The sequence below is a fragment of the Pristis pectinata genome, chromosome 4 (genome assembly GCF_009764475.1).
Source record: "Pristis pectinata isolate sPriPec2 chromosome 4, sPriPec2.1.pri, whole genome shotgun sequence".
Taxonomy (NCBI): domain Eukaryota; kingdom Metazoa; phylum Chordata; class Chondrichthyes; order Rhinopristiformes; family Pristidae; genus Pristis; species Pristis pectinata.
This window is the reverse complement of record NC_067408.1, coordinates 77,797,693-77,810,164: the sequence shown is the minus strand read 5'-3', so window position 1 is coordinate 77,810,164 and position 12,472 is coordinate 77,797,693. Positions and strand designations below refer to the sequence as shown.

Genomic DNA, 12,472 nt, shown 5'->3' with positions numbered 1-12,472 from the left:
ATTATGAGTGAAATCATTAAAACCAGACAAATGAAATCTATAATTTCTCTGACCAATGTAAGCTGATCATGAGAACAATAAAACAAAAATGATGTGCAACAACAAAGGCATGTGGAAGTGAAACAAGAAATAAGTACATGACTGTCCCATTACTGTAATGCCAGGCTTATTTAAAGAATGTTCCTAAGCTTAGTGCTATCAAAATGCTTGCCGAGATTTTGACCTGCTGTCCACTGTTGAGTACAGTATCAAGCATATAAATAGAAATAGTGCTTCACTAAACACCAAAATCAAATAGTGTTACCATCACAAGGTGCCATTTCCCCATTATGCCTTTGGTAAAACTGTCCAATTTGTCCCATTCACTGCTCTTTCCCTATTGCCTTGCTACTCTTTCCCTTTAAGTATCTATCCAATCCCCCTTTGAAAGCTATCCTTGAATCTGCTTCCATCATCCTTTTCATTAGTGCTTTTGGGACCATAAACCTCACTCAGTAAAAAATTCTCATCTCTTCATTGTTTTATTCATTGACACAGTCACCATTAAAAAATTCCATCTACTCCTTCAAAAACATTCAACATTTTCTGCAAAACTACTAAGTCACCTCGCACCCACCACCCCACCCCCTCCCCATCCCTTCACAATTCCAAGGAGAACAGATCTAGATACACAAGACCACACAATTAAAGTGCCTTATCCTGGTACCATTCTGATAAATTACTTCTCCAAGGGTCAAGAAGTAACGTGATGAAAATACATTATCAAAAAAGAAAGATCATGGGATAAAAGTTGATGTCAAAAAGTAACCAAGTCCTAAAATTAAACAGAGTTTAACTTGTACAAATACTAGTTCTGTTAATTCTTTAATCTCATCTTAAAACTACAACAACTTGAGGATCAATCCTTCCATTTATGAACTCTGCAGTTTGATTGCAGTTGGAAATGAAAAGAGAAGGCAGTGATGAAGAAGAGGGACTGGTTAAAGTAACAGCATCAAAAAATATTTCAAAACTATCAATAAAGGTTTATAATGACCTAATGTGTCAATCTTTACCACTTTACCACTAAAAAGTACAACAGAAACACGAGTTTGCAAACTTCTATTTGAAAACATAATGTGGATGGAGGAAATGTTCATTAATGGAAAGCAAATACTCAACTTCTAAAAAAGTGTTTTATTACATTTCTTGAAATTTTGCAACTAAAGTAAGTCACATTGTTTCAAATATGAACCCTTCCTTTTACCCCCACCATTGCACATGTCAGTTGTTCTCTGAAAGGGAATTCAATTACAATATGCACTTGTTTCACCTTACCAACCAATAGCTCGTAACCCTGAAAAAAGATAATCAGTCCAAACTCTTTTTTAATCTATACGTGACTTTTTCCCAAAAATATATTATTTTGCATGTTCTTAAAGGAACAACAAAAGGGAATGGTGGCAGACCGTCATAAAATGTTCCTATAAAACACTTCTTCCACTTCTAATGTTGATGGTTGACATAGATTATTACCCAAAGAGTATCATGAAGTTAAGTATAAACAATAATTTCTGATTCTTCAAAAAAAAGGGAAAAAAACTCTACTGCTTTCCAGTTAAAGTGAACTATAATGTGGTACAACTTATTTTGCAGTAAAATAAAAGCTGCATGGTTCCATTTCATCTTCCATATAATCAAATGTAGTAATACTCATGTAAAATTACTTGCTGCTTGGAGTGGAAAATCAGAGTGCTAATCTTCTATTGTTAAATCTATTAAAGCAAAAGGTCAACTCAGAACAGGACTTTCATTCATAATGAAAGCCTGGAAATTTTTGTTCTTGATATGAAAATTGAAACATTTGGTGCATTGTAAGATATTACTATACCATTACTGCATTCTAGTGAGTAACCTATTAATGTTGAATCAGTTACTGCATTGGTTAAGAGAGCAGCCAACAGAAAAATCATATGAGATACTATACTTCGGAAATAATACCTCTGAAGCAATTTGTAAATGGGCCGAAAAAAAAACTTGCACCTTTTGTCACCTCAGCAAATCTTGGAAGTGCGAGAAACATTAAGCCAGGTTGCGAACAGTAAGGTCCCAGAAAGAAAGAATGACCAAATAATGCATGTAATAATGTCAACTTGGCTCAAATACTGGGAGAACATCCCCCCACCACCTCACTTAATTCCACGGTGTGTTTGACATGCACCCATACACCCACAGTGTGTTTTACAGGCATGGAGAACCTTGGTTTCCCATCTCATCTCAAAGACCATTGACAGAATGGCACTTCCTCAACTTAACTTTCATATTAAGTGTGATGAATGGAATTTGGCCCTGAGGTAACAGTATTCCCAATGATGTCTACACGTATTTCACATTTATTATTCTTTTCAAGTCAGATCCGATCACAAAGCCTAAGGAACATACAGAGTTTGTCTCTGGAAGGTGATATCTAGTTTATGACTCTTTGAATTAATGTCATGAATATATTTGTTAGACCTGTATTAAATATTTCCCCATTTCCAAATGTGAGGCAAAAAAATCTCAAAACAGCAGGTACTTGACATTGTGACATTTATACGAGCAAACAAGAATCATAACGAAAGGTCTATATTTTACTCCATATGCCACACGGTAGGGAACAGAATGCTAAGTAAGAATCAAAACACTCACCATTCTTAATTGTACCATTTGTAGTAAAACCCAAGTTGGATTTAGTTCATTAACCACAAGGGCTGGAAGCTTGCTTGAATAGCAACCATTCCATACCACATCATCTGCATTACTTTATCCCTTTAACTTGGAAAAACAATACCTTAAGGCATTTCACAGAGTTGTGAGGGAATTGGAGGCCAAGCAAAGGAGTTTGTCACAGAAATGAGATGCATGGAGGTCTTAGGGAAGTGGAAGTGTGTGGTGGAAACTTTCAGGAAAGAAATTCCAGCCAATGGGAACCACAGGAGAGAAAGGCCAGCAAGCAATGATAGAATGAAGGTAGAAGTGGGTGCAAGAATGGAAAGTTTAAGGTTGGGAAAATTGTAGAGCTTGAGGAGGTTACAAATATAGGGAGAGATGAGAGAAAGGCAGAGGAGTGGGAGAGAAACACAAAGAGATGAGAAAGAGACACAAATATACGAGAAAGGGACAGGGCGAGGGAGAAGGAACGAGGGAGGGGCTGAGGAGGGAGGAAGGAAGGAAAGAACAAAGGGTAGGACAAGAAAGCTGTGGAGATCATTAATTTTGAGGTGTTGAATTGGGAGACAATACAGAGATCGTACAGACATGTAACATGATCACAACAATGCATGGAGCAAAAAAAAACAGCTAGCCAAGTTTGAGGTGAACTGAACATTATGAAGTGGGGGAGGGATGGGGCAACTACCAAAAGATCATTGAACATGACAAAGATAAAGATAAAAATACAGAAGGATTGCTGAGGTAGTGTGGAGGCCTGCAATATTACAGAGGAATCAGAGCAAGTACATGTATTTGCATCTTTCACAACCTCAGGGTATCTTGACAAGTCAAAGTGTAAATGAGATATTTCTAAATGTGACTGACAAATGTGGCCTCCATAAACACACAGTTGATCCCATAACCTAACCAGATATCATTTATTTGCTGGGACAGGTGAGACTTAACATGATTCCAAGTTTCCCTTCCATGCTTCCAAGATAGCCATGAGATCCATGCACAGCCAACAGGGTGGACAGGGCATTCAATTAATGTATACTTGAAAAGTTTTCCATCATTGAAAGTCTAATCGATCTGATCAGTTAGGGGACTTGGCTGCCTTAACGACAGAGAGGACATGTAACTAGAGGCTCAGGTTGAACACGGTACCTTGAGTGTTGATTTGGTGTACTGGACAAATACACTCTAATACTGTTTGGGGTAACAAAAGGAGCAATTATTTGAGATAATCTGTTAGCCTCAAACTCTGTTCCTGATATCAGCAGGATCGCTGTATTAATATCAAATAAATAAGAGGGGATGTACCTTTGGAATTGACACAGCTAAAATAAATAACTGCTGCCTCACAACTGCAAAGAGTGTGACAAAATTTGGGGTGACACAACAGGTAGTGCTGCTGCCTCATAACTCCAGCAACCTGGGTTCAATTTCTGACCTCACGTGCAGTCTGTGTGGAGATTGCATGCCCCTGGGCGCTCTGGTTTCCTCCCACATCCCAGAGACATGCTGGTTGGCAGGTTGATTGACTACTGTAAATTACCCCTAGTGTATACAAGTTAATGGTAAGAGAAATTGGGGTGTTGATGGGTATTTGAGAGGGAATGGGTTGCAGGAAAATAGTAGGGGGAACAGGATTGATGGGATTGCACTGGGAGCTGGATAGTCCAAATAGCCATCTTCTATGTGGTGAGAAGATATAAAATGCAATAGGAATGCCAAATATAATGGAAGACCACATTGCTCAGCAATGGGGACACCCAAAGGTGGACTGGCCCAAAAAGGCTGGGGAGAAAAACAGGAAGGCTAATGCCCTTTTAATGAAAATCCACGTCAAGCATTTGACTGTTAGTCAACAGCATCTGAGCCAAGTGCCCCAAGTAATGAAGGTTAGAGTAGAAATTGCAATGGATAGTCACAAACATGAAATGGGGGATGAATCACATACTGTACATGTAACCTCAATTTTGTCACTTATCAAATGATCCCGTTCTTTGAAGGGGTGGGATAAGGGTCAGTTGGATTGACATTGGTAAAAAGATTGAACATGGCAGGATTCACATGTTCTGAGAATTACAATTCTGAGATAATTTCAAGTTTAAACATAAACATGTCATTTGTTGTGTCTGTGAGCGGGACAGATCAGCTGGTGGTGGGGCTGGATGGGGAAGCTGGCCAAATGAACATATAGTTCTTCATCTGAGATCAGAATCAGAAGTTGACCAAAACAAAGTTAAACGAAAGCCTCTGGAAAAGTGTGAAGTGGGTTACTACCATTGTTCTTAGAGGTTTTTGTATTTCACTGATTCATTACGTTTACAGCTGTTAGCGTATTTTTTTGCTATCCAAAATATAAAGCATCTTAATGAATTTAATCTGTTCTTAAAATTGTTTCTCAGTCTTCCTCCATCCAAGTTATGAAAACATATCTGAGACTCTGTCTAGAAGGCAAAGGAGGAGAAATTAAGCAGTCTTTTTGATTAAAATGAGGGCTATGGAAACAATTTATGTTGTAATCTCATATGATTAAATCTCCCTCAGAACACACTGACTGTTACATTTCCAGGCACCAGTTTAAAAAAGACATTAGGCACTTTGAATTTTGATCTTAATACTTGTACACAGGCTGAAGCTGATGTACAAAACAGGAAAGCATCAGTTGTACCATTTTGAGTGGCCTTTCCAGCAATACTCAAAATTAACCATTCCAAAAAAACTACTTGCAGCTTCTTGAGCACATCTCCTTGCTCCACATAAATACTTCAGTCATTTACCTATCAGCCTCTCCACTGCCTGCCAGTACCAGGGACAGTTCAGCATTCATCACATGCTGTTTGATGTCCACAGCTCACCTGTTTAATTCCAGCAAGGCCTTCAGTGGAATAGTGTTTCATGGCCAAAATTTCAGGAAGTGATTAAATTTTATTTTTCAAATGAGGATGGTAAGGGATCAACACTATCAAATGCTTTCATAATGAAGACACAGACTTTAATGTCCGGCACTGAGACTACTTGCAGGAGTCATCAGCATTGTTGAACTCAACAATCTATCAAAAACAGAGCTGAAACTTGCACTGAATCATTTAAGTTGCCCACTTAAAGAACACTCTAGTTTGAAACATCATCATTTCACTTCATTCTGGGTGAAATGTCACTAAAACAAATCTTAAAAGGAGTAAAAGTCAAAATGTTATTTATTTAAACATTCTTCAACTCTCAACACCAAGTATTCTCAGTCCTCAAATATTACTCACTAAAATATCATCAGGAAAGTCAGAAAGGGAGAAAGAGCCAACTCAGATATAGAGATGCTCCTCTCGATTTAGACAGATTTATCACATCGCATGCAATTCCAAGGTATCAGGTGAATAGCTAAGGCCCAGAACTGTAGAGCACCACCCAAGTAGGCAAGTCAACATGTCAAACAGTATGTGTTTAAGGAAAGAAATATCAAAAATTTCAAAATTGCCAGTAATTTCTAGATTCCAAATAAAAAATATTCACCCAAACAAAAAAGTTGCATGGAATGAACCTTTGAAGTGACCAGTGTTTAATTGTGTCACTGAATGCTGCATCAAGTCAGTCTGCAAACATGCTGCTCAAATTTTGGATGCCATGAGAGATGATGCAAATTAAAATGAATCATGTATTTTACCTTGGTGTTTAACCAGAAGGTTGTCATACTTATATTTTAGCTTCTGAATAATTGCTTTTTTTTTCCAGTCCTTATTAGTTTATTTGGGGGGGGGGGGGGGGGTGGAAGTCATTTTTGCAAAACAGGAGCACCTGACAGAAAGTCTTAGGGCTGCATTTGCTTCCAAGCAAACACAACAAAGTTATTTTAAAAATGCTTTCTTTACACATGGGCCCATTTTAGTAAACAGTGCAAGCAAATGATTAAAGCTTGCTTTGGGAAACTCACAATTGGTGCATAGTTCAATCTTCGATACTGAGCAAATTTGCTCTCAATGTGATTCCAGCGTTTGTTGAGCTGGAGCAGCTGCAGCTCCAGTGCCTTGGCAGCTCCCTTCTTTGACAGGCTCTGTGCTTGTCTGTACACTGCATTCAGGTCTCCTCTCTTCTCTTCCAGTTCAGCATCCAACTCCTAGTGAGCAAAACCATAGTGTCCCAGTGCAGTTAGCTAGCTATCGTGTCATCTTGTCAAAGAAGAATGAAACAATGAAACTGAAATAAACACATTTTCAAGTTTGGAGTTCTTATTCTTGAATTTAATTTTATCATGTAATTGGTTAAAAACAAAAATCAATGAACGAGTCCTCTGAAACAAAATACCCAGATTTTCCCAAAGTGTTGAACTTACGTTGTACCTAGCTCTGCAGAATTGCACTCAAGAGGCCAAACTTTATATGTGAAAGTAGATGGGACAAAGAACCATAAAAATAGGAGCTTTTATATGAGTGGTTGACCATTTGAAGTTCTCAGACAGGAACATTTTGCCTGTGAGTAAATTAAAGTACCAGCAGACACCTTCAAAAATGTCATATCTGAGGTCTTGGCAGAGGTCAGATTCAGATACCATTTACATTTATGCATGCGAGTGCCAAGTAGATTCATCAGGATGTTGCCTGGATTGGAGTCTTCATTTAATGCTAGATTGGATAGGCTGGGCTTATTTTCCCTGGAATGATGGAGGCTGAGAGGCACAGATAACGCAGAGTCAAAATCGTTTTCTCATGGCAGGGGTATCAAAAACAAAAGGGCATTTTTTGAAGGTGAGTTTTGGGAGTTTTAAAGGGACCCAAGGGATTATTCTTTTATATACACAGAGAGAGGATGATATCTGGAATGTGCTTCCAGAGGTGGTGGTGGAATTGCATACAATCACCATGTTTAAGAGGCAAACATTTAAATAGACAAGACATATAGGAATACTGGCCTAATGAGGGTAAATGGAATTAGTGTAGATGGGCAGATCACACCCATGTGATGGGCCAAAGAGCCTGTTTCTGTACTCTACAATCTATGACTGGCCTACTCACGAGCACCAACTGAGTAATGGTGGCACTGCTGCATTATTGGCCCCAACTTGTTTTTAAAAATAAACTAACTGCTTCAATTTCGTGAAATGTGGCTACTACCTTCACCTGATTAAGTCAAGAGTGGGAATATCTGAGCTTTTTTTTCAGAAGCTTATATTAAGTCTGTGGCAGCTGAAAGTACCTTCTGTGATTTTTCAACAGGGTCTGCCAGTTCACGTTTAACTGTTAAATTCTACAAAGGACATTGCCTTCTGAATTTCAAAATTACTAATCTGGATAGTACCATCAAAATAAGTACTTTTTTTAAATAGGAACCTCTTATCATAGTAATCATAAACAAGTAGTCTTAAATTTGAAATAATTCCTTTCAATTTAAGGAAGAACTAAAGAGTATCCAAATTGCTGGGGTGTTCCACATCACTTCCTCTCAGCTATTGATGGCAATACTTTTAAAATGTTCGCCTTGGGTTATTAAAATAGGCTGTTTACGTTAAACTTGTCAATCAAAAATGACAAAGAAAGTAAAGAAGCCAAAGAAAATTATGGATCACAAAAAAAGCTGATTCTGCAATATGTAAACAAATCCTCAGAGATGTGGCAATGATAGCAGTGAATATGCTCTGAGCAAACAAGTGACTGAGGATACAGTGGTAAGAACACACTCATACTCGGACAGTAAAAGGGTTGTATCAAAATTCTTTTCCTTAACTGTTACTTGCCTAAAGGAAATTGAAGAGTTTTCAGTAATAAATGATCAATTAACAAGCTTGCAGAAATCCCAACGAAATTGGTGATCAGAAAAGAGAAGTGCAAGTGTAATAGAAATCTCTGCACTCACTGAGAGTCAAGCGATTTCTTTTTCAATTTTTAGGTGTGGTGTAAAAATAGAATTCATTGCATCTTAAGTATCCATGCACATTTCTTAAGCATCTGTTGGAAATATCCTTAAAATCAGTTAACTTTCCAATTCAAAATCTTCGTCCCGTAACATTGTTATTTACATGAACATGTAAGCAATTCAGCAACATCATTTATTAAAATTGCAAACAAAAACAAAAAGTTAAGTTAAAAAAATCCTCTGCATTCAAAGGACACTGACTGTCATCAAAATCACAGCAGATATTGATAAAGTAATTTATCCTGCATCACAATTCACTGCCAAATACTAATACTTCTTCCATATCTACACTTTAAAAACTGCTGTTGTTTTTACATATAATTAGGGAGAAAGAAGAAATACAAACACCTGTTTCTAAAAGAATGTTACCTTCATCTTCTGGTCATCTTTGGGTTCCGGCAGATTGGCTAACCTTTTCTCAATGTCATCCAACCACTGCAACAGGTTGTCAGCCTGCTTCTTGTACTGATACCAATGAGGAGTAATCTCCAGAGCCTTTTTCCTTCTTATCGATCTTAAATCCTGCGTAAAAAGTCAATGATCATTATTTGATAGTCAAAACGCAAAAGTCCAACGATCAGAAACACTCATCCTAAACTCATACAATTTCTTCATAGCATTTTTTTCTCTGCCAAATCCTGCATTTCAAATTACTCACCTTTCACCAGAACCTTTTTGATGGATTTAAGCTTGAACGTGAGTTCTGTCCAGTTGACAGTTGCTAGGTCAGGGAATGGAGAATTCACTTTGGGGCTCCATGAAATAGGGTTCCTATCCTTGCCAACATTTGGCTGGACTGGGCAAAGACCTTTTGAGTGGGAAACCTGCTTAACAACGCTGAAGTGCAGCAGAGCATATTGGAGGAGTCATAAAGATTACATGGGGCTGGCACTAAGGCAAGAAGTCCAGAAACACAGAGGGGGGCTGAACTTTGAGGTGAGGAAGATAACAGAGTAGGATACTAATTAATGGCAAAAGCTATTTCTAATTAGAGGGTTAGGGGTCCCAACTGCAACGGTGGCAGGGGATGCATTTGGTGGTCAGGTGATGTCAACAGCTTGCAAAAGGTGTGGTAGGTGGAGGGAACACCACTAGTGGCCCACAAGCAATGCCATTAAGGCCTGTTCCTTGAATTCTCACCTGAATATCACTGCCAGGTTTACAGAGGCTCAAGAAATCCAAATGAGATTAATGAGAAATAGAATGGCTGATAAATATCACAGGTGGCCTCATTATAATTTTCAATGATTGACTGCCCATCTGCCCCTCATCCCACTTCTGCTGAAACTGGTTCAAAACAAGGTGATTGATTTTCATCCAGATTTTAACTCTGATGTGAGCCCCTCGCACCCACCAACAGCACATTTTAAGATTTAGACCATCTGCTCTATCTCTCTCTCTGAAGATTCATTCTATAAAAGAGGAGTGGAAATACTCAAGTTTTCAACTTCACATTTTCACATATGCAGATTTGTTTTTCTTGGTTATTTTTCAGTGTTGCTTGCAGAATGCTTTTCCCTGTTGAAATGTTTCTGGAAAAGGTTTCAATATGCTCTAGTCTTTTTTTTTTGAAAGGAACATTTATCATTTTCACTTTCACCCTTGCAATTTTGCCAAGCCACACTTTTACAAAAGTGAGGGGGTAAGCTCCCTCAGGTTTCTGTTAATATCTCTCTTCAGCAGTAATTACAGAGCTGTCCAAGTGACTTTCTCACTAACTCCTCCTGCCATGATAAGGAACCGACATTGAAACATACTCAGTTTCTTGCAACTGTGAACTGGGATCAGTAAACTTGCTATTAAGAATCTACAGCTGAATTGGCATCCAAGTGTTCCACATCAGAGCACTGCGCCACTCCTTGCCGAGTTTAAAGGTGATGAATTCATGTTGTAGGTGTTAAATCCTGTGCTTATTGCATTTACCTATAATTATTTTTCATGTTAATTTCTTCTGAAAGTGCACTTGCTGAATCACAAAGGATCAATGCCCATCTTCTGAATGGGCAGTTTAATCATCGATCATGAAGCAAAGAAAATTGTGCCTCTCTCAAAAGGCTTCAGATCAGAAGTTAATCACTTTTTAACTGTTAAATGATTGACTATTACTCAGGAATGTTAGTAGACTCCTTAGCATTCACTGCTGTGCATTAACGAGAGGCAATGATGTAAAAAGGTTTCATGAAGTACCTGCTGTGCTCCAAATAGCAGACATACACCATCTTCCTGCAAATTTCTAATTTAGTTGCATATCTGTATTTCCCTTAAAGCAACATTGTCAATAAACGAACCGGCATCTGCAAAACTCTATCGTACATTGATTTAATAAGAACCACGTGAGTGTGGCTATTATTACTGCAATTTGGAAGGAGCAGATGGGAAAGTTGTGAGCAGTGAACCTGCAATTTTCTGGTAAGTGTTGCCAGAAAGTGAGGTCCCAACAGACAGCACAATCTCGAAAATTATTCCTTTGTTCGGCATTACAACTTCTGCCCACTTATGCAAAGGTTTCTGTGCAGGTTTCACAAAGTAGAATTGAAAAAAAACAAGACATTTCCATGCTTCATCCTTCATGTCAAAGCTCTCACAATGATAATAGAGGGTTGGGAAGTTTGGGGGATGGTTGAAAACTTGAGGATTTCCATTGCCCCTTTTGTGGGTGAAAATGCTTATTGTATATTTTAAAATCTTGATCCTGAGCTCCATTTGGGAACCCAATGTAAAAACCGCTGCTGTTGCTACAAAGTGTTTTCCAATTCTGAAAAACAAGCGGTGAAAGGGAGCAGGAGCAGCAAAATTGCGAAGTACTTTTGCCTGCAATTTCAAAGGATCAGCACCACAGACCATCAAGGAAACCATTTACCCTCCCCCAATTAGATCCTCTTTATTCCCTTCCTATTATCACTCCCCTTTCTCTACCTCACAATTCAATTTGCCCCATTCACCCAACTACATCTCACGCACCTTCCAGAAGTGTCACTCTGTCCCCTCCAAATCCAGTTTCTGCTCCTCCCTCTGCTTGCTAAGGCTGAAAAAAGTGTCACTCTGTCCCCTCCAAATCCAGCTTCTGCTCCTCCCTCTGCTTGCTAAGGCTGAAAAACATCATAAAGGGTCCCAACCTACTGCCTTCTGCTACTCATCTTTTCTTTAACATATATCCATTGCCCACATTACAAGCAGGCTGTCAAGTTGAATGTATTGCAAAAAAAGAAACTCAATTAAGAAATTTTAATGAGGATCTACTCTTAAGTTCATTGCACAATCATGACCCTGGATATCCTTAGGACACAATGAACTATCCAGAACTTCAAAGACTAATTCAATGGTATGGGCACCAATGATCCTGAGCACTGAATGAGTATTGTTAAATCTCTGCCATTTCTGTGTCCATGAATGGTATCTGGTGAGTCAGTTAAGGGTAGCACATATCCCTAAATCACATTATAGAACACATGAACAGCACAACACAGAAACAGGCCCTTCGGCCCACAATGTCTGTGCTGACCGTGATGGCAGTCCAAAGTAATCCCATCTGCTTGCACATAGTCAATAACCCTCCATTCCTTGTCTGTTCATGTGCCTGTCTAAATGCCTCTTAAACATTGCTATCATATCTGCTTCCACCTCTTCCCCGGCATCACGTTCCAAGCACCTACCATGATATGTGTAAGAAAATGTTTGTCTCATAAATTTCCTTCAAACTTCCCCCTCTCACCTTAAAGCTATGCTCTCCAGTATTTGACATTTCCACCCTGGGAAAAAGACTCCCATTATCTACCCTAGCTACGCCCTTCATAATTTTGTATACTTCCATCAGGTCACCCCTGAGCCTCTGACGTACCAGAGAAAACAATCCAAGTTTGTCTACCCTCTCCTTCGAGCTAATACTCTT

At 38.7% G+C, this 12,472-nt stretch overlaps 1 protein-coding gene across 3 annotated transcripts in view; it reads right to left on the bottom strand.

Moving 5' to 3' along the window:
• The window catches only part of dmd (dystrophin), a 1,415,828-nt gene that overhangs the window by 682,791 nt on the left and 720,565 nt on the right, over nt 1-12,472 (bottom strand). For all 3 annotated transcript variants that reach the window (XM_052015085.1, XM_052015086.1, XM_052015087.1), the window contains exons 41-42: nt 8,953-9,105; nt 6,608-6,790 (exon numbers count right to left, since the gene is read on the bottom strand). In XM_052015085.1, coding sequence (XP_051871045.1) covers nt 6,608-6,790; nt 8,953-9,105 — 336 coding nt within the window. The remainder of the gene's footprint in view (nt 1-6,607; nt 6,791-8,952; nt 9,106-12,472) is intronic.